The sequence below is a fragment of the Rutilus rutilus genome (assembly GCF_951802725.1).
Source record: "Rutilus rutilus genome assembly, chromosome: 3".
In the NCBI taxonomy this organism is placed as follows: Eukaryota; Metazoa; Chordata; class Actinopteri; order Cypriniformes; family Leuciscidae; genus Rutilus; species Rutilus rutilus.
In genome coordinates, this window is record NC_140211.1 from 34,002,206 (window position 1) to 34,026,533 (window position 24,328).

The 24,328-nt window shown below is 38.1% G+C and overlaps 1 protein-coding gene across 1 annotated transcript in view; it reads right to left on the reverse strand.

Moving 5' to 3' along the window:
- Window positions 1–24,328, reverse strand: part of LOC311288215 (neural-cadherin) — a gene marked incomplete at its 5' end in the record, with an annotated part of 267,805 nt that overhangs the window by 113,793 nt on the left and 129,684 nt on the right. Inside the window, 2 exons of the mRNA XM_084405506.1 lie at window positions 1,895–2,067; window positions 7,290–7,432. Of these exons, the coding sequence (XP_084261632.1) occupies window positions 1,895–2,067; window positions 7,290–7,432 (316 nt within the window). The remainder of the gene's footprint in view (window positions 1–1,894; window positions 2,068–7,289; window positions 7,433–24,328) is intronic.

Consider the following 24,328-nt stretch of genomic DNA (forward strand, 5'->3'; position numbering starts at 1 on the left):
AGACCAAGAGAGACAGCATTTGAAGGTGTCATAGTCAGGTTCCTGATGCAAAGGTTGTTCAAAAGGAAGACAGCTATTCTATGCAGGGCCTAAAAATAACTTTTTTTCCCATACCTGCGCCATTGGCTGGTGACTTAAAGGAGAACTCCGGTCAATTTTAACATTGAGCTCATTTTTTTGTACATTTGGAGTGCTGTCAGTACAGAGAACAACGACAAAAATCGGTGTTGCCTACACTTGTTATCCTCTTTTTAAAATTTGCACCCTGTTGACTTCAATGGGGCAAGTTTTAAACCTGCTTTTAGCCTCTTAACATCCTTGATGTGTCATTACAAGTGCACAGGTCATGTGAGTGATCATAGGTACTAAACCTATGCGCGTGAACTCGACAATCGATTACTGTGGACTTCGACCGAAAACAGGATGTAAATACAGGTATGTGCGCTGGCTGAATAAACATCATTTTTTATATATTTCTTTCACATCTACTGCAGTCAGATTCACCCGCGTTCACTCAGAAGGAATCACTCACATGACCTGTGCACTTGTAATGACACATCAAGGATGTTAAGAGGCTAAAAGCAGGTTTAAAACTTGCCCCATTGAAGTCAACAGGGTGCAAATTTTAAAACGAGGATAACACGGTGTAGGCAACACCGATTTTTGTCGTTGTTCTCTGTACTGACAGCACTCCAAATGTACAAAAAAATTAGCTCAATGTTAAAATTGACCGGAGTTCTCCTTTAAGAAAATTTACCAGCCATGAAACTGATTTTGCAAAAACAACCAGTTGTAACACCAACATTTTTAGATATCGGTGAAAAAAATCGCAATTCTCTATTCCAATTTTGATACAGTTAAAACTACTAGCTTAACTACTATAAATAAATAAAAATATTAAAGACAAGTAAAAGTAGAGTCATTGAATAAAGTCATCAAATGTAAAATGATACTGGATAGTCTTAACTGTATAAACATTGTTTAATCCTTATTGAAGATACAAAATATATTCAGTCAAGAGCAGTAAGTGATTTTTTTCTATGTCTATTGTTGTTTGATTAACACTAAAAACACAGACAGCAGGAGGATTATAAGGACAAGATTTTACACTAATGTGCAGATCCAATGTACTAATACTGTTGCACTTGTTGTCTTTCTACTTTCTACTGTTTACATTCACTTAAGCCATAACTGACTATGTTTACTAGGATACTTGCGGGGGCAGGCTTTTTTGACATAATTTTGTGTTCAAGTGCACGAGAGCTCTATTCATTATTTGCACAGTTTTCTGAGCGCGCGCTTCGGATGTGTGCACACATGACTTTCCACACAGGGTGCGAGTAATGGATTGAGTTTCCTTTTGCGTCTTCTTGCGCTTGAATATTTAAATTGGCAAGGCTTAAACTTTAGTGACGATGCAGCGCTGGCCCGTCAACTATCCCGAGCGTCGTTCATGTTTGTTTACAGTCATGGGCTCATAACATTGCACTGTTAGAATTCATAAAAATGTTACTGGCCAACTGCCGATTGACACGGTTTTATTTACTTGCCAAAAGCCATTTTTACTTGCACTTGGTGAGTGTTAATTTTAGGCCCTGTGTTTTATGTGTGTGTATATACGATAGCTTTTTCATTTATATATTATTTATATCATTAGAATGAATGAAGATTTTGTATATAGAAATATACAAGACAGATATTACATGAAAAAATAATGCTGTATGAATGAATGATCTTTTCAGTATAGTATTGTTAAAATATTATTTCAATGTAACTTAAAACTTTGTGTGATGACGGACAGATGGATAATTTGATAACTAGTGAATAAACAGAAATGCATAGGAATGATATACAGACATGTATACAACAAATAGATTATTAATATGCACTGTACCTTTTCAAACACAGGCTTGTTGTTGTTTACATCGTCAACTCCTACAATGACTTGGGCAATGGCGGAGAGTGACTGCGGCCCACCGGAGGCGTTATCATCTGTTGCTGTTACGTTCAGGATGTACTTTACTCCCTGAAGTCTAGGAGATGGGCTGGAGCGGAGACGGATCAATCCTGTGTGGGGTGACAGTCAAACATTTATAGCAACATTTAATTGGCCATTACCCTCATCTAAAACCCCCTTAAACCGCATTCAACCTCAGTGCCTCCACTGAATTAGCAATTGATTCCTCGTTAGTTCGACGTAGTATTAATACCATTTCATCTGAATAGATAGAACATTCATTAGAGAGTCTGATATGCCAGATCTGAGCAGCATTCTTTGCATACAATGCTGCATTTCACAAACTAATATTGACTCTCGTTTTATACAGTATGTGAAGAAAAATCATGTAAATGCCATGAAACTTGATGAATATACATGGACCCATGAAGACTAATCTTTGAGCGCTCATTCATAATGCAGATAGGCTGTATCTGACCTTTAAGGCAATGATGAGTATATTTGCCATTCCTGAGGTTTGTACTATGCAAAATTCCTGTATATATTGGATGTTTTTATGGATGAATGTAAATGTTTTTGTGAATGTGCCAGGGAAACCGTTATGCTTCATACATTGTGTCTTATCTGTGGAGACAGCCGGTGTCAGCTCCTACGTGACCCTCTGCTGTATACCATGCAGTGCCATCTCTTTCAGGAGAGAGCATTAGACTCTGCTGCATTCAGCTCTGCATTCATAATCTGAAGAGCTAGATGACTGCTATCTTCAGCTAGCAGCAAAGGGACATTAAAGAAACCAGCACATCAACTGACACAGAATTGGCAAGAGAGAAATCACATGTACCCTGGTTTCTTGAATTGATTCTAATGCACAACACTAGTCCTTTTGTGGCACAACTCAGGGGAAAAAGAACATGTAATCAATTCTAATTCAATCTGAACACCCCTAGCCTCACTACCTCTCCATCCAAATGTTAGTGGGGGCTGAAATGAATGAGGAGAAAGAAAGAGAGAGAGAGAGAGAGAGAGAGAGTGTGTGTGTATTTTGTGCCATGAGGAGTCTTGTCACAGGTTCTAACTCTATTCTCTCGACAGTTGTATTAACTGCAGGGTATGAGAGCCACAGGCTAATCTGTTGAGTCTCTGCTAACGTTTTTCCAAACCAATGTTTCAAACCACACCGAGGCATTACTACGGTACGCATCACCCCCAGTGATTTTAAACAAAGATATACACAGAATTAAACAAAGTGCTTGAGCCAGGATTATAAATATTGACAAACTGCCGGCTTAAGCAACAGAAATTTCAGTAATGATTCGCGTGTGATTTATCTGTCCTTGAGCTGGAAGTGTCTATTACGATTAGTATGCAGTATACTGCGGGAGTCTAGGACATGACACAGATGGAAGAGGCAGCCAGCACATATCAGTGCACATCAAACATAGAGAAGATGTTTCTCCAGGGGCATGACAAGCAAATGTCTCCATACATGAGAGTGAGGGGCATGCCACTGGCCCGCTCTTTACGCCAGTTTATATCACTGTCATGCCCACTGTGAGCTAGAGCAAACCACATCCCCAAAATGTGAAAAAATGTTTGCACTCTGAAAATAATAAAAAATAAATAAAAAGTGAATTAAACTCTTGTTCGAACACCTTAACCTACATTAGCCAGTCTAAAATAACTTTCTCGAATGCATAGGCTACTTTAAAAAAATACAGGCTCATTGGAAAAATGTGCCTCTATCTACATTTGAGCAAAACTGAGAACACATACCAATACATAGAAATCACTGCAGTTTCTAGCAAATAAATAAAATAAATAAATCATTCATTCATTAAGAAGACAAAAGCAAGTGCGGATCTTCTGTTTTTCATTTGAAAGTATTGCAATTTCTACTAATTCTACCTTTTTTGATTAGGTAACTAAATATACAAAACTAATTCCCACAGAGTGACAGTATGTTTGTATCTATATTCACATAAAAATATATATTTTGTGTATTCTCTTTTTATGGATTGCTGGGCACATTCAGAGCATCCTTAATTACACAATTTATCAGCTTTTGTACAACGTTAACAGCCTGTCAGCCAAATATCTTTTCTGGCCGTCTTTTCTTTTTTGAAATGCATTTCTCCATTGCCAGGCATTAGGAGGATGGAACCTTGTTTAACACCAGGCCTTTTAGCAGAACAAAGAACTAAGGAAAAATCAAAACACTACAAATAACAAAGGAACATAAAAACGCTCGACAGGTGCCGTGTGCTGCCGATGATTTGGCATATTATCAGTGTAAACATTACGCTGCCGTGCCGGTATCCTTCATGGACCGGATGCGGTCTATGTATTTATGTATTTAATACAAAAGGCCTGATCATCTTATTGACTTTGCTGTTTGAATCCTAAAAGGGGTATTAAATCAGCCTGAGCGCATTCCTTTGTGAGTTACAGTAAATTAACAACGAGCACCAAGTGTCTAGGCCCTGCTTCGCCCCAACAAAAACAACCTAATGGAGGAGAGGCTCTAATGAATGATAGAGGGAATTTCACAAGAGACGGAGATCTGACGAGCCGCAGAAGGGGCAATAAAGGAACGCTTTGATCTTTAGAGGAGAGAATGGAGAGAACACGCAGGGAAGGGAATCAACAGCGACACTCTTCAAGGAAGTGCGGTGCTTCCAGTGAAGCGGTACATGTTTGAATCACCTGAATGGAGCACTAAATTGAAGCACTGTGAAAGTAAGCAGCAAACGTATTTTGTGATAAGGACCAGTGAAGTCCGTATCTTAGGACCGATCTTCTTCAATCAAAATGCAATCCACCAATACATGTCTAGCTCTTTCAATGTTGAGGTGTGTGTGTGACAATTAAATCGTGAGCTGTTTAGAAAATGCTGTTGCTTTGAGGATTTAAAGAATTTGTATAGAATTCTGTATTTTGTTTGTGTGTGTGTTTACTGCTGGACGCCAGAGATTTGAGTCTATACCAAATATAGACTCGGGAGATAACCAGACATTACATTTTCATGTTAGTTCATATAAATGTGCCAATGCCCAGGGAAAAGCTCTGTAATCATCAAGGAATACAAAGTGTCTGATCTGTACACACCTTTCATATGAAGTACAGACTGATAATCAAATACAAATCTTACCAACTATTTACTGTTGTGGCTACTTTGATAATTGTGACTAATTATTGCGACCATTTCATTTCTTGAAATGTTTTGTCTTCCTTTAAAATATATATATATCCTTGTGTTAGTGCTTTTTAATAAAACATTGAGCAATAAAAAAAAAGAAAAAAGAAACACTTTACAATAATTATCTCTTCTTAAAGGTATAGTGGAGGATCTTTCCGAAGATAAGACCCGCCCTCTCCACTTTTTGAATAAGTTTGATTGATTCACCAGAATGATTGACAACTAGGAGGACCAATAGTATAGGTGATCCACCCGGAAGTAAAAAATCCTCCATTATACCTTTAATTAGACAGAGGCTAATTTTGTATTTGTAAAAGCAGAAATGACTTTTCGTTGTTGCACTAGTGATGACTTTAAAAGAAAAAAGAAAATATGATTAATGGTAATCATGCATGGCTACTTTTCAACTTATTTGAAATGTAACTGATACAGTAAAGTTTGTACGTTTGGCTCACTATTAAGTACTTTAAGTTACGGAGGATCTAAAACCTCACAATACTTGACTTCAAACAGATATTGCTGTTGATTTCACTCGCACTCTCCGTCATTCTGGATTTCACTGTTTACCAGATGTTCACAGCAATCATTACGTCTTCGATAAACCTTAAGCATCCTTCAGATTACAGTCATCTTTTTACAGTCGGAATGGTTAACACATATGCTCACATCATATGTGATGTGAAACCCCATCCCAACCACTTCCACATCACTTCTACATTTATATCCCACTATATTGTTCATTCTACAAAAAAAAAAAAAAAAAATCCTTCTTTTATTATCAGAGCGTTTGTGCAGCAGTGGACGTGTGCTTGCGTCTTAGTGGGAAAACTGAAAGTCCATCACAGGTCTGAGTATGGCCTGTACCACTCATGTCTTTCTACTCTCCTCTCCAATAAAGGCATAAAAAGCCCATACATTAAATAAACATAAAAGACTTCTTAGGTATCTAAATTATGTCTAAGTTAAAAGAAGGAAAAGCCCCTTTGTTTGAATAGCTGCCTTGCTGTGATCATCCTAGCGTGAAAGTACATGTAATTGACCTCTCGCCGGCCCCTCCCCCAAAACGGCCATTGTCCAATCACACATCATAGCAACCGTTACTATGTGAGCAGGTCCGACAAACATTGACTCCAAGCAAGATGGTGAAGCGGTGCGCCCACGGCGTTTGTAAATCGGACACTAGATACCCCGAGAGATTGTCTCAGTATTAGCTGCTTTCAGAATCAGAATGTTTTATATCCATTGTTGAACATAATTCACAACTAAGAAATAGCTTTGGCTTAGTTAAAGGTGCATAACAGATAATATAATAAAATAAAATGGATATCTGAATGCCTTATATTTTGTTTTATCTATTTCATTTTATTATATTATCTGTTATGCACCTTTTAAGCCAAAGCAATTTCCTATTTGTGAATTCTGTTCATCAACAATGGAAATAAAACATTCTGATTCTGATTCTCAAAACAACAGAGAAATGTTAGTTAGCTTTGAATGGCTTTGACGCACATGTAGGTTTAGCTAGCTAACATACCCTTGTATTTTAACAAAATAGCCACTCGTAATAGACAATAATAGACCATAACATATGAAAGAGAACTTACCCGGCAGTGCAAGAGCATGACTGGTCCACAAGGCTGTGCTGGATGCATTTGAGGTACAGGTCATGGGGTTTCTCAGATTTCGCTGGAGACCGGTAAGCATTAGCCTCGATAGTAGTCGTGTCTCCTTCATTGCGTATTTTTATATTTTGAATATATCCCTCCACTGCATACTGTAACCCCTTTTGCCTCGATCTGGAGGATATCGCGGAGGTATTGCTCCAAAAAAGGTCACTGACACGCACGGGTTTACCTCTTCCCATCATGGCAATCTGTCGCGCTGGTCATGTTTGACCATTTGTTTGTCGGACGTAGCAACAGTAACTAAGGGGGGCGGGGCTCGACGAAAGGCTAATTATTATTATAGTTAAACTACTAATGCACAATATGATGCAATGTAATGTAAAGAGTCTGAAAGAAACCACTGAATTAAGGCTTTTCTATTGGAGTGTTCCTTAGTGAATGTTCACTAAGCGTGAAACGGCCATCAGAGAGATCAAGAACTTAAAAAACTAATTTGAAAATTATGTCTCACCTTTCTGGCTGTCGATGACAAAGTTGCCCTCCTCATTGCCTGCTGTAATTTTGTATGTGATCCCATCTCCATCTGGGTCCTTGGCCAGCACTGTTGCAATCAGGGTGTTGGGCCCTGCGTCCTCGGAGACAAAGGTCCGATACCTGTTTTTGAACACACATATACATTTCTTTCAATATATCTTCTGTGTTAAAACACAACAATACCATGTAGTCATTACAACCAAACAAACACATTACGGTGTCTATGTTTAATGACTGCAATAGCAATTCCGAATGAGACATGGTTGTTGTGTACAGGGAGGCAACCGACAATACTGCTGCAAGTAATCATGCTCGTGACCATCATTATACATGTTTACCAAGGATTTGTTGACTAATAGGATTGAAAGCAGGGTACTAGTACACAGCAAAAGTAAAAACAAAATGTAGGTGGTGTGAATAGCAAAATAGAAAAAAAGTCAGACACAAGCAAAATCATATAGGAAAGAGAATCAAACAGAATTCAGTATGCAAATACTATGATGACGTCCTCATCTGGTTACATTTAAAATTCTGGACATTATTTTTTTTAATGTCATTCAGTTTTTTTGTGATTTTCAGTCAGTAGGAGATTATAAAACTTTAATATTACATTTCTTTAAAATGACCTTAAAATAAGTGTCGACATATCATTTTTGTTCGAAAAGTAAATAAATTAAAATAAATTGAACATTTTTGAAAGAAAAGGAAATGCCTGTAAGAACTGAAAATAAAAATAGCTGGAATACTGCAAGAAACTGCCATAAAGAAATACATTTCTGTTTGTATTTAAAGGCAAAATAAGTACGATTTTTGGATAAAAACAAACAAAACAAAAACACTAGAACAATGTTATATATTTTGTTTACAACAATGTTTAAATGTAGAGAAATCAGCTATTTTAACCAGTGTAACAGCACATGTCATTGTGTTGCCTGTCTTTGACATCATATCCACCGTACCCTCAATTTCCAGCTTTACTTCCATATTTAATATATTAAGTGTTTTATTAGACAGGTGAGCAACTGTTTGGATACCTTTATCGACAGAAAACTAATATTGTTATATAGTTCAACACGGTTAATCTTATTGTTTGAATCTCTTATTTTCTTGATTTACCGCAAATACGATGTTTGTACAATGCATCAAAGACAACAGTATTCTGTCAAGTGGCTAACATAGCATAATCAGAAAGAGCTTTATTTGTACTAACAGTAATGCAATATATTGTTGACAATGTTAAGTTTATTTTCAATATGCCGATAAAAATACTGCAGGCGTTCTTCAGGTCTTTATCACTTTATTAAAATTAAGCAAAACAAAAGGACAAATGTTAAATTTCACATTCGTCACATTTGAGAGCTTGCAGCGGGAATCTTTTAAGTGAGAACAATCATTTTAAAGCTTACAGAATCCGTACGTTGACCACCCGCACAGTCTTCTGGGATTTCAAACGGTCTGCATACAAGGCATCCTCGATATCAAGAACACATCCGGGTACTTTCAAACATCCTCTGTGCTTGTGTTCTTGAGTATTGGAATTGAACTTCGCTTGATTGCTTAAGTACGCATATGGAGAAACAGACTTTCATACTGTGCCTTTAACCCCTTGAAATGTCATATCTGGTAAATATGGTCAGAAGTTCTTCCCTCTGAAAAAAAAAAAAAAAAAAAAGAAGGATTTGCATCTGTTCACTATACTGACCTCTACAATATGCTACACATTATCTGTGCATGTGAGAAAATGATTCAAATCGAGTATAGTATAGATTTAAGTAGACCAGCAAGGCGTCGTAATGAAGCTTGTAACAGCAAGAGCCTTAAGATGAGAATGACCTGAAGAGGCAGACAGCCCTGACTGTGTCACTGCTTCAGAGACTCAAATCTCTGGCCTTCAGCAGTAAACACACACACAAACAAAATACAGACACATGCTCACACATGGACAATTTTTATTTTTACACAAAATCCATTATTATTTAGTGAGTATAACAAAGAACGAGTGGGAGTGAGTGAGTAAGACCACCCCTCCAATGTTCAATAATAGATTTCCCTCCACAAAAGAAACAGTTGAACCAGCTTGCTCAAGGGGCTGTTAGCAGACAAAGCCAACACATTTCATGCTAAGCCTTTCTTGCCAAAACCACGCTCACACTTCTTCACATATGAAACAATGCTGTCAATGGAACAGCACCTCGTGGCGACAAGACAAACAGTTCCTCCACATCTGCACAGCATGCTGTCGTTTGAAAAGAGAGAGACAGTACTGACAGACTGCAATATACTTCCATACTCCCAACCACCATTTGTTATTATTCAGTTGCAAAGATTTCATTTAAGTCACATGGGCTGCACACTGATGAACCGCGTGTTGAGACATTTCCTTTTGATCTGAGAGGGACACTGATGGTCCATCAGAGCAGCTAAAGGTCAACTGTCCTGATGACAGATCAAAACAACAAAACAACTACTGTTGCATGTGTGCAGGCTGTAAATATCAATACATCTATGATACTTGAAAATGGAATGAGAGCCAGTTCAGCTGAATCTGTTCATAAATAAATGAATAGTCAAAGCCACTGAGGCATCCAAAGGTAGAACTTCTGTAAGACTTAAGCAAAACAGTATGTCAAAGAGTCTGGTAAACAAGTTAGCTTTAAGCTCTATAGCCAACAAGCATCCATTTTTCTGAACTTGAATGTTTGGGTTAAAAGGATAGATCACCCAAAACAAAACTTCTGTCATTATTTACTTGCCCTCGTGTCATTCCAAAGGGCTGCCGAGCTGCAAAACAGTGCATAAAAAAAGAATATTAAAAATTGCTCCATATGAAGTCTTCTGAAGCCATTTGTGTCATGAATGTACCACGATCATCAGTAAAGATGCCTAATTCTTGAATGATTCTTTCAGAATCAAATCTTTCATATGAATCAGTTGATCCAGTTCAACAAACACGTCTGAATGATTCATTTACAAATCTAATCTTGTTTTTGAGTTAATTTCAATGATTCAGCTCACTGGAGGGAAAGATCATACAGGAAAAAGTTTCCATCCAATCTGCAAACTAAATGTATGCACAAATACTGGAAAATACAATTTGCAAATAAAGCAGTGTTTCCATCTAAGAGAACAACATATTTTATTAATTGTAATAAATTGCTTGCAACTACGCTTGCTAGGTTAAGGCAAAGTCCCTTTTTTGATGTGCATCTAGGTATTTATTCAGTAATGTATTTTCATCAATCTTTATGTGTATGCCTTCTTTTACAGAATCATAAATAAGAAAACGCATCAAGTGAGAGTATGCATTCTTTACGCACATCTCTGAAGTTTTATTTTGACATCTTGCAAGGAGAGTTTTTTATGCAGTATCTCAAAATTTGCATACATGGATGGGGTCCCAACAGCCGGAGACAACACGTTTGGATTCAGAAGATTCATTTGGACTACTTTTAAGACTCTTTTTATGGAGCCTCTGGAGTCTTTCTGAAGCTTGAAAACTCATTCATCCTACAGTAAATGCATGGCAAAAGCGATCAGCGCCTTCTTCAAAACATCTCCTTTTGTGTTCCACTGAAGAAAGTAAGCCATAGTGGTTTGAAACGACATGACAGTGAATGAATGATGACATTTGACTTTCCATCAGAACAAGTTTAGAAAACGGGACTTTATAGAAAAGAACAACATTATCAGTCTCTGTCAATCTGACTGAGGGACCAGATATGGAAGTGAAAGAGACGCAGAATTTGCCAAAAAGAGGAAGACGGATTGAAGGCTGCAGAGATGGAAATCCAACAGAAAGATCGAAACAAGAAGATGAGGAGGAATGAAAGCTCAAGAGTGATGAGAAGACACCAATCAGAGAACAGGAAGTGACAGATATAGAGAGAGACAGAATGGCAGAGGGTAAGAGAGCTTGCGCCCATCATCCCACTCTGTGTAGGGCTGATTGATGGCTAACAGAGTGAAGGTGACATGCATTACATGTCGGTGATTTATGCCATTCATGGAGACACCATTGCTTGCACTTTTTTACCGTCATTGCACTCCGGCACTGACACACGCGTGACATCCGTGACCTGTAATCTGTTTGAAGACTCAAAGATCTGAGATCGCTTGCACACACAAAAACACACACACACACACAAACAAACAGAGAACCTTCCCCGAGAGAAACACACACACACCAGCTCAAGCAACCCTAGACACACACACACACACACACACACACACACACACACACATCCAGAGACATAACTCAAAGGGTTTGTATTCAGATGTTCAGATGTAGCTCTGAAGATCTGTTAAGCACAGCCTTTGAGAAAACCTGTCACGGACTTACTATAAAAAAAATGCCTTGCTTACGTCTCCCTTTCTAAGTCATTGCCATGGCAACAGCGCAGGTGATGGGTCTTGTGACAGTGACTGACAGCTCATAGAGGACAGCGCTCTGCCACTTTGTTTGAAGCGCATAAACCAATCAGACAAGCGAAATGCGGCTCGTCCACATTCACTGTATACATCCGCTCATTATGTCAGCTATCAATCAGATGACAACATTTCAGTTGCAGAAGCCTGGAAAGACATGCATCAATGCAACCAAACAAAGGCAATGAGCAAACGCCAATGATTACAAAAGAACACTGACGATGCGCTCTTAATCATTTTCACCCAAATTTCCAGCATCACATAAAGCACAACTACGAGGACTGACTGTTTCACCCCTCATTACCATGTCCCGTGCCTCTCAGCAAGGCAAGGAAAGCCCGGGCCAGTGCGTAATAAACATCACTCAATCCATATTACTCTTTGTCCTTGGTCAGGTTGGTGCCAGTGAACAGATCTGGTAATGATGTACTGTGCAAACGCTATGGCATGAGTGACAAGGCTCATTTTCAGGCGAACTGAAGGAGCCCGACGCCTTGAAGCGGGTAAATTAGTCTGCCCAAATGGAACAAACAGCAGTGACAGACATTGCAATTTACTCAATTACAGGCCAGACACATATAGGCTATCCTGTGCACAGAAATGATGGAGGATAGAGAGATCGAGTCTTTTCTGATTGAGGAAAGGAGGGGTTTTGAAAGGGACTAAAAGTTTGAGAGATAATTTAAGGTGAAGGGAGGGGGGAAATACATACAGAGACATCTTGGGGACTGTGAGGAAGTCAAAATATGACTTTTTTTTTTGCAAAAGTTTGGGGTTGGTAAATATATATATATATATATATATATATATTATATTATTTTTTTAAGACTGCATTTAATTAAAACTGTTTAAGTAAAACAGTAATATTGTTAAACATTATTACAATTTGAAATAACTGTTTTCTATTTTATTGTTCTCAGCAGTCATTACTCCAGTCTTCAGTCACACGATCCTTCAGAAATCATATGCTGATTTGGCGCTTCTTACTGGAAAACATTTATTTTACTTATCAAAAGTAATGAATAAAATTAGGGATGTCCCGATACCACTTTTTGCAGAACGAGTCCGATACCGATACTTTGATTTTTGGTACTCGCCGATACCGATACCGTAACCGATACCTGAATTTTCACTGCATTTGTAATTTTTAAATGTATTAGTAGATAAACCAAAAGAATATACATCATATTAGTTGGCTTAATTTGTTCATCAAATATATATTTCTTTCAGTTATTTTCATGCTTAATTAAGCCTGCTAAAATGCATTGTATGAGCTTCTGTTACTGTCACTGTTCATTCTATTGCTCTATCATATTTTATCTTTTATTTAATAGCCACAGCACATATTTAGAGCTGCTCCAGCAGGGCTCAGTGCTGAGGATCGGGTCAGCCGTCCAAATGTTTGTCCAGTGAAAAAAACAGTGAAATATCAATTATTTAATCCAATTTTGATACTACAACAAAAACTACCAGCCTAATTAATGTGCATTTAAAACAAGTAAGCAGTCAGTAACAAAATAAGGACAAACAATCGATTTACAAATAGGACAAATAAATACAATAGAACAAAGAAAGGCTACAGACGAAATAAACTGTTTTTAGAGTTTTTTCAGGAAGATCTAACAGGTACAGAAATTTGAATAAAATAATCAAATGTGAAAAAAAGCATATTCATTACTGTATAAATTATATATAGATAGATATTTTTGTAAAGTTGAAAAGGGTAGCCTATTTAGTTTATCAAACTGCTGCCCCTTTAAGACCGAGCGCACGGACCGCATTTGAACATGGCTACTGGTCATTTGAGATATAACCGACTTTGTTTACTATAGGATACTCGCCAAGACGGGCGTTTTTACATAATTTTGTGTGAATTCGTCCGTACAAGCGCAAGACGTGAAAGACAATTTAATTCAGTATTCACGCGCCGAGACGCTGGTTTGCGGGGCGCACGCTTCGGATGTTTGCGTTCATGGAACTTCTTGACCTGCACACGTCCTGTAATAATGTAGAAAACCACGCGTTGTACTTAAATAAGGTAACAGTTCATGTTTTACTTTACTTACATATACGATTTAGTTTTTTCATCCAAATAACATGTGCTGAGTGAACGATCAGCAATCAAGAGCATTCAACAGAAGTGCGCTCGCTCTCTCTCTCGTCAGTTAACGTTAATAAGCTACATGCCTCGTTTTATTTTCTTTGCCATTGACATCCGACTGAACAAACTTTCCACTAATGTCTGTTTAAAGGGATGTGCTCGACCGCTGCGCGTTTTTCTCTTATCAGCTCGCGCACCACAGCTATGTTACTATACACACGCACCTTGTATGAACCCTGTGAAATGAGCCCAAACCGCCGACATTATACTTTTCTATGCCTCAGTTCACCCCCAAAAAGCACTCGCGGCGGCCAGTTTCGTTTTGGAAAATGTACGTGGTATCGGTGCGTGGTATCGGCGAAGTACGAGTATATGAGGACAGTATCGGCCGATCCCCGATGCCAGTATCGGTATCGGGACATCCCTAAATAAAATAATAATTAATAAAATGTTCTTTCATAAAAGTTAATAAAAAAAGAAAGAAAAAAGACAAAACTTTCTGATTCCAAACTTTCAATGGTAATAAATGTAAGTAGGTGTTCAGGCACAAAAGAAAACCAACAAAAACACACATATGAAATCAGATTTTCAGAAGCCTAGTCTAATTAAATTGTTCATACAGCCATAATGAAAACAATAAATTGTGAAATATTTGCTTTAATTATGCCCTTCTTTGATCAACAAAAAAAATAATAATTTGTTTACCAAAACAGATGTCAATTTAGTCAGAGTAAACTTAAAAAGAAATAAATACAAATGTTTGTTGACTAAATTGAAATGATATTTTCATATAAAAAGAAAAACTAATTAGCAACAGTCTCATGCATGATGAATTTATGTAAGTCATTATTATGACAACCAATGTGAACCTGTTAACAAATGGACTGCAGTCTGCAAAGGGAAAAATCTGATCTAACTAGCAGACTTAATCATTAGGAAAAATCAGGTAATTTCCCTGCAGTGTGAACAACGCCTCGAAGCTTCGGCATAGCTGTAAATTAGCTAATTCAGATAACGATTCATTGTGGCGAAGAGTGGGTCTAATTACACTACAGCTATTAGCCATCCACATTTAAGTATTTTCTAAAATCGGTTATACAGAAATAGCTGGACTAAATGCTATTCCTGCTTGGACAGCAGATAAGCTGCTGTAATAATCAGATAACTTGCTGATGTTTGCACCTGCGCAGACAATAATTAGAGGGCATTTCATTTTAATGCTCAAGTGTGTTTTTCAGCACTGTTTGAACCTTCCCGAGTGCAGTCCTCAACTAGTATTTGCATGTTCACCTAATAAAAACGGAAATAATCCCCAAATGGCAAAAAGGAGTGATATAAAAGTCTTCCACCAACAACACTAAAAGGAAATCAGCTTTTATGCAGCATTTTTAGGAATGCAGCACGCATCATATGAGGCCACATTTTTCAAAATGACAACTGAAGACACATTGTAGCTATTTTCCAAAGCAGTTTAGTAGCAAAGAACACTTCTTTGCTCAACATGAAGCAGCATTCGAAACCCATTTTACTTTCAAAATGGAATGCATTTCTGAGTTAAACAGGATATACAGCTGGGGGGGATGGGGATGGGGGGGATAAAGAGATGCGGGTGATGTCAGCCAAAAATAATCACTACAGAGGCAGTACAAGTTATTACATTTTTTTTTCACGATTATTTTTTTCTTTGAAATAACATGCATGAATGGATGCAACATGCACAATAACACCAGGAATGTGTATTAAGAAAGTAAATAGGGTCATTTTTGATTTCATATTGAATTTAATGTTTAAATTAGACTCCCAAGCCGTTCACGTCTCAAACTCAGGCTCTCGGGTATAACCCTGCAGACACAGATGCACACACCAGAATACAAATGGATAAAGTAATTAAAGAAAAAGCCTTTTAGGGGACTGGAAGCGCAATTGAAACAAAAATCTGCCTGGCTCGCCCATTCTTTTTTGGACTCTCTGACCGAGGTCTCCCTGCCCACCCTCCACCCCCCCTCCGTTCTCGGTTTCTCCAGCTTCAGCTGAATGCACGGCTGATTGAATCTGCCTCTGATTCAGTGAGCTCTCTGCCAGAAAATCAGTCAATTAAAATGGCCAAGGGCCATAGCTCCGCCAACAAGACTGAAAAACACAACAATAACAGTTCGCAGTCAGCACAACAGAAAAATCTGCAAAATCAGAGGCAAATTAATACAGCAGCTGAGGGAAGACTTCATCGACAAAGTCTACACAAGGGGAGATGGAGATAAGGAAAGGATAGACCAACATAATCAGGAAGATAACTGTACAATGATAGCTGTATGTCAGGCCAGCTGCAGACTGTTCTCAGAGCAATCAGACAATGATTGTACACTACAAAATTATTCTAATAAATAATGCAAATTTTTTTTTTACAGAAAATGTACTTGATTATTGCAGTTAAGGTTGCAAGCAAGTTCCCTTTCGAGGGAATATCGACGACATGTTATGTCGCTGACACAATGGGAACACCTTCAGAGCGTGCCGGTGTCTGAAACAAGTGGATTAGTTAATTCAACAAGCTCCGATTGACAATGACAATGTCAGGTGACGTCCCCGAGTATGTGACTATGTTTATATACACGTTTATATATACGTTTATGCACGATCGACATTCAGATTCTTTGTCTTTAGAAGCTGCATGTTGCTACTGTGTGCTCTGCCAAGTCTCTAGAAAGAAAAAAAAAGCAAGTTTGCCCATCTTCTGTCTTTGTCTGTCTTTGTTAGGAGGGTAAAAAAAGAAAGAAAATATCTAAGTGTGAAAGATATAAAGATAAAGAGGGGTTAACAAACAACGCGCCACACTTACAGACCGTGTGTTCTGCCATGCACCCGATACACGATGACGGTCGTTATGGGAGTGGAGCATGCTAGATCAGCTCTCTCGGGAGCTGACTGCCCTCACTGCAAGTCATTCACTGTGAAGCTCCGCTCTAGCCTCACCCTCTTTAATACAGATGGGAGTCTGACAGCTGTGCCTCGTGGTTCAGGTCCCACGTCCACTGAGGCAGCGTGTCTATTCAGATCATGCGGCTCATAAATGTAGCTCGTAGCGGAGCTTGAGACAGGCAGTTCCCTATCTCTTGCCCTTTCTACGGACTCCGAGGGTCCGATCCCAGATCTGGAAGCTTGCTCTGCGATTTCTTCCGGGCAGGATGAGGATCTGCCGTGAGAGGGGTCCAGTGTGCGACTGGTGGGCAGCCCTCGTTTCCGAAATCTTACGTGGAGCAGCTCGAGGTCGTCACTCTGACTAAACAAGAGAAGCGCCTTGAAGCAAGTTTGATGACCATTTTCTCACCAGCGGTCGGGCCCAACTGCCCAAAACAAACCTCCTGTTCTTTCCCGAATTAAATATCGAAGTCTTGGAAAGCCTGTACTCATCCCGTGTTTATAGCCCGACGACGTCAGATTATTTGACTATTGTTGGGTTCAATGAGCATGGGTATAAGTCGATACCTCGGGTGGAAGAGGTATCTATCCCCCACATTGGCTCCCGGGAGTCCTGGCAAGGGTTCGTCAGGAAGGAGTTTGTCTACTACTTCCCTGTTCTGGCCGGCCAGAGAATGGTTCACAGACTTAGTCTCTCTCCTGGAAGGCTCTCCTCAGGAGATTCTGACCAGGAGGGAGCATCTGTCCCAGGCTCAGAGGACAGTCTTTCACCCCCAGCAAGAGACCTGGAAACTGTGGGTCTGGCCCCTGAGGGGGTTGTAGATACCATCCTTAACTCCAGGGCTCCATCCACTAGGAAACTGCATGCTTCCTAGTAGATTCTTCCCTGCAATACTTGCCACACAGAGATGAAAGATATATCTTTAGAAAGCTTGGAGTGTATACTTTTAAATGAAGTAATTCATATCAAAAACAAATATTTACTGTTTATGTAATTCCTATGAAACCAACAATCTTCCCTGTCTGACCTCATTTTTTAATTTGGCAACACCCATGTGCTGTGCAAGCTCTTATGGTAATTGTCCACATGAGCCAACAATATTCCATACTGAGGATCGGCTCGATTGCTTCAATAAATGGTCTCTGCAAACCCTGTTTGAGTCACTTACAATGTGCATTTGAAAAGCAAAACACACCAAACATGAAGAACACCGATAAACCATATTTTGGTGCAGTCTCGTGTTTATTGTCTTCATATTTAATAAGTCAAAGCATTTCTATCTTCTTTTTATCCAGCTACCGAGATAGCTGTATTAAGGATTTCCTGGAGCGTCATAAGTTATGTGTGTTTTTAAAGCATAATGTGTTTTTAGTGCAATGCTCTCACCTCAATATAAAAAAAAAAATATAAAAAAATAAAAACAAAAAAGTAAACATGATCATTTTCTATACTGAAGTATGGTTTTCAAATTATTTAGTTATAGGCCACCTGCATTTTTCCCGTAAAATAAAAGTTTTCTGTAAAGAATTTTAACATATTATTAAAAAATATATATTACTAATATTATTATTAAAAATTATATTTTAATTACTGTATAATTATATTTATTCTTAAATAAAATAGTTTGTATTAGTTTTTATAGTTATTACAATAGGAATACGTATTATTTATTATATTTTTATACAGTTCTACTACTACTAATAATCATAACAATTATTATTAGTCATACTGATCTATAAGCACCAAATTTTGGGGCCAAATAGTGTAGCCCTACAAGTAAGCACAACAAACCTGGTGTTATTTATAATTTTTTTGTGAATGTTAAATTGCAAAATCAAAATTTTAACCAGTCTGTAACACGGATTGAGCACTCTCATAAGCCTACATCTCCAATTACTGAAAATGGCTGCAAATCTTTGGCAATGAACACCCCCACTGCCTTTGTTATATATAACTATTACCTGCTATACTATCCTGCTTTCAGACGGTGATTTTGCTGGGTGATGGTGGCGCAGATGTGCAGTAATGTTGGAAGTGTTTTCATTTGAGAAGGCGACACGTGTAAAACATTGCTTGCACACGTTTTTCATCCTCGCTTAACGGCAAAACCGAAATGTCCCCACACCACATATTTGAAAGATGGTGGTGCTTCCCTGTACTTGCAGCCTCACTTCCCCGTTCGCCATGCAAGGTTAAGCGCTCTTTCGAGCATAGCGATTGGATATTTACTCGCGGGGAGGCATTTCCTCACCTCAGAGCGTAGTCTTCACAGGCACACACAAACAGAGCCAATTCAGAGAGAAATAAAACACACATAAATGATTTAAATGCAAAACCAAACAAAACCGTAGATGTCGTGGATGTCAAGCAAATCAGCAATCATGCTGGTGACATTTATGGCTGTTTGCTGAGAAGACTGTGACCCTAGACACAAAGGCAAGAGGTTTCCAGTTGGGCAGTGTTATTTCAAGAACACTATTGACATATAACTGCATATCATGTTCATTCAAATATTATTTTGATAATGACAGAAATAGGGAGCTGACTTTAAATTACTCTTATGAACATTAGATTGGCTGAAATGTGTGCCTACGGTGGTTCCACTGTGAATGTGTACAAAAAAACTGTAAAAAAAAAAGAAAAGAAAAAAGATCTGCTCTATTTGCAGAAAGTGAAATGGACATTCTCCCTGATTAAATCAGATTATTTAAATGGAATTTAAGTGGTGTTGTGTTTTATTTACTGTGTCGAGTTCTTTTAATAAATTTGTTGAACACTACACATAAGGGATTTATTTACCTAAAAGCTACAGTTTTGGCCTCATTTGAAGACCAGAACATAAAGTAAGATGGATACATAAACAAACTGTGTCACATGATTGTGTCTTTTAAAAGTGAAAATAGGGTTTGCCCATTATGGGTGATGACAATACTAATGTGTCTATTTTTACAATTTTCTCAGCAAACACTCTTCACAGTCAGACATGTCTTGTGAACAGTTGAGCTGGGGAGGCCAGTATAATTTCGGCACTGCCGAAATAACACTGCCCAACTGGAAATCTCTTGCCTTTGTGTCTAGAGTCACAATCTTCTCAGCAAACACTCTTCACAGCCAGAAATGTCACCAGCATGAATGTGATGTGCTTGTGAACCTGCACAGTGGAGCTGGGGAGGGCAGTATCATTTCGGCAGGTGTATTGTTAACTATTGTAAAATAGATATTACATGTGATATGCTATGGCAAGCCGTAATGTACAGGCAGCAGAGATGAGTTTCCCTTTCTTGAAGTGAGTAATGCCATCCACAGACATACTTACTGCACTCATTTAACTTAGCTCACACATTACCTTACATGTTCAAATTTGTCTGCATCCTATAGTGTCTATCTACAACAAATCTGCTACTTTTTGTCTTGTTCTAAAGAATTAAAAAAAATTAAGTTAGTACAACTGTATGTGTAAAACATATCCAAATAAATTAAGATGCATTTAATAATACATAAAATTAAATATAGAAATAAACCCATATCCCTAAGTGGAGTATTCATTTCAGTTAAACCATTTCAGTTAACATACTTGCAGAATGAAATTCCTTTAAGACACGTTCCACTTGCCGTACACTTACACATAACAGCCTATTGCACATACTGTACATATATTACACAATATAGCTACACAAATGCAAATTATACACATACATAATATGAACTGCAATGCTAAACACAGAGCTTGAGACGTGAGTCACAATTATGTAGCCAGAGCCAAGCAGCCCTATACGCACACTACGCAAGTTGCGTAGGGCCCCGCAAATTACTATTTATTACGTTTGATAAACGACAAAGGGCAACGGTGTTTGTTTATAAACCACAGCTCGGAAACCACGTTGCACGTTAACATTGCACGTTATACTTTCCAGCAAAACATCTGGGGACCAGTACAATATGGACGTGATCGCACTCCTCATTTTAGGCGCACATACTTTTAAACCAAGACAATGATTATCTAGTCTCCAAGTCAGTTTAGTTACAACTCCGCAATAAAGCAAGATGGAAAGCAATGTATTAAAATTGTGTCACGGAATGGTAAATAGTGAAGCGAGGATTCAGGTGCAGAAAAATAAGGATCTTTATTAAGTAATACAAATAAACAAAACAAAACTACAAACAAAAACTCCCCGTGGGGGAAACCAAGACAGGCATCTGGCAAAACTGGAAACACGAGGGAACATAGACAACAAACCAGCACAGGACTGCAAACACAGGGAGACTAAATAAGGTGCAAAAAAAATGTGAATTCTTGATATTAAGAACGCACTTTTTCTAGTAACAATGTCTATTTCTGATATCAGGAATTACATTTTCATTAGTACTAGTTAAGGGAGGGAGGATTGTAGTGGGAGCACTGGGGTGTCAGGTGTGACTGTGTTGGCAATGGCAAATGCTTTTTTGCATGGCTCAGGGGTCAGGTAGGAGGGCCCCTTAAAAGAATTCTGCTTAGGGCCCCAGGGAGGTCAAGACCGGCTCTACATGTAGCTAAATGTAAAAAAAACAACAACAACAACATATACTGTTACTGTTAAAGGCTCTTATTATTTTTCTTGATGCTTTCTTGAGGGTTCAATGTTATTGTGCTGTAAACTGGATGGAAAAGATTGGTTAATTTTATTTATTTTTTGCATCATTTTACTTAATTGATGGTGCCTTGATCTAGAGCAGTGGTTCCCAAACCTGTCCTGAAGGCACCCCAACACTGCACATTTTCTTTGTCTCCCTAATCATACACACCTGATTCAACTCATCAGCTCATTAACCCATGTGATTATGAAATATGTGTTGCTAAATCATTGCTGCTAAAAATCTGTTGCAGAGATAAAATAGGATCAAAGTTTTTAAGCTTATTTTACAGCTGTCAAAAGAGTATTGCCCAATACTTTTTTTTTTTTTGCAATACTTTATTGATTTGCAAATATACGTGGCATGGATTTGACTCATTTCAGCTGTCATTGTTTTTTTTTATTAATTTTAATTAATTAGTTTAATTAGTTTTTGGTTTTTTTTACGATTCTTTTAATTTGCGATTCTTTTATTTTCTTTTGCATTTCTGTATCTTAGTTTGCAAAACTTTATTTTATTTTGCAATACTTTATTGTTTTGCAAATATATGTGGCATGGATTTGCCTCCATAAGATCTATTTACAATGATCTCCCACAGACACCTTTTCAAAACAAACCCCATCATCTTAGTGGTGAAGAGGTTTCCCATATCGCATCACAATGACTATAGCAACATTGTTCCCTTAAGAGTTTTGAGAGGGTGATGTCACATGTCAAGGTCATCCAAACAGCCACAAACCAAAATGCCAGCATGAACCACTTGATTTAGGAGGCTGTTGTGTTTTCTATCCATAACACAAGTTCAAGAACTTATTGAACATCATAGCATTCAACAATCATGAAAAGATAGCATTGCTGACAAAAATCTACACTTGCACTAAAGTGCCTCAGTCTATAACAGCTTCAGGCAACAATGGTCCAAAATTGGACATATTGTCCCTCTGTTAACAATCCAGGTGTCTAGAGCACAGTGGTTGAGTGATACTATACATTTCCAGTAAATATATGGTAGATAATACATTTACAAGATACAGTAAAACCAGTACATTTCAGCAGCCATTATTCCATTATTCAGTGTCGCATGATCCTTCAGAAATCATTCTAATATGCTGATTTGGTGCATTTCTCATTATTATTGGCTAATTTGATATAACATGGATAATTTCATGTGCACATAAAGTAAATGTCTATGTTATCTTATCTGTTTCTTATCGGGGCAGTCAAGGACTAGTGGTTAGGGAGTTGGACTGGTAACCCAAAGGTTGCTGGTTCGATTCCAGAACCGGTGGGAAATGACTGAGGTGCCCTTGAGCAAGGCACCTAACCCCTAATCGCTCCCCGGGCGCCACACAAAGGCTGCCCGCTGCTCTGGGTGTGTGTATCCACGTTTGCAGTGTGTTTTTGTTAACTACTCACTACTCTGCTCCTAATGTGTGTGCATTAACTTGGATGGGTTAAATGCAGAGGTCAAATTCCAAGTATGGGTTACCATACTTGGCCGTCACGTGTCACTTTCACTTTCACTTTCACTTTCACTTAAAGCTAACACTTTCCCCACCATTGAAGGAAATTTCCGTCATTTGTGAGAAAGCACTTCCCCACCATTGACAGAATTTTCCGGCTTTCCGTGTTTTCACTCTTGTGCAGAAGGGGGCAGAAACAAGCTTCTTCTATGCAAAGAAGATGCAGAAACAAGTGATGATATGTGTACTCATATGAATCTGTAAAATAATGCGATCATCAACATTAAACATCATATAAATCAAAACTGCCTAATGTTACTGAATGAAATGTCGACCCAGGACAAGCTAAAAGACTGTGCAAGCATTAGGGGTGTTGATGGACTCGATCTACTCCATCTATGTTTTGATCATTGTGCTGAATCTGATCTGGATGTAGACTTTAACAAAGATGTGATTTTCTCAGCTTTTTGCTAAAAATTTAGCTTTTTTATGAAACTTACGTACAATCAAGTGTTGATAAATGCATGAAGTTAGAATAAAACGGTTATTTTTTGTTTAAAAGCAGAGGATCTGTTCTTTCTTTTGATATATTGCATGTCGTGTATTTGGGCATGAGCAATAAATTTTGCGCAATATGCGCAATCCCACATCGAAATTCAAGCCCTGTAACACCAATAATATTCATCTGGAGCAAATGAAACGACTGAGTGAGGGGAGGCGGGTTTGTAATATGTCAAGTCGCTGTCGGAGAGAGCGCAGCTGGTATATGAGTAATGGAAAATATGGTATGTGGAAGCGTTTCAGAAATTTCAGTATCGATATGTATTGAAAAATCTACATTCTTGACAACACTATATTTCACTTATTTCAGATGCCTTTTTAAAGTCTACAAATGAAAAATGTATATATTATACATAAAATTCTATATTTTTTCCCCGTTACAACAGCTGTCAGATGAAAATGTTTTGCCATCACCTTGCTATTTGTTGCACTGTATTTCATTCTTGTCATACAGACACACAGCAAGATTCTGAGCTGAAAGCATTGGTATATTTTAGGAAGTGCCACATGTGAACATGCTGTTAGTGTGGATGCGAACCAATGGCAATACATCGGAAATATGCAGAGCAGGGATTTTGGAAAAAAATAACTACTAGGAAGGCTCAAGTTTTTGAGGCTCTTGCAAGCTCAGGCTCTGAGAATCTGCAGTGGATCATTTAAAACATCTCCGGTATCATCGATGCAGGTGGAAATGGGAGAAATGCCTTTAAGAATCGAAGATTGAAATTAATGATGGCATTCTGGGTTAATCTCCAGGGACATAATGAGTTACATCCTGTCAAAAGTGTATTAACGGAATGTTGGGAACATAATGAAACAAATTACACTAGTTTTAGATGGATAGGTAATGCAAAGGCAAGAAATATAGGATTACACCAATTACAGTACAGTAATACAGTTTCAATTTCTTCCATTCCTCCTTGGTTATTCCCTTTGCC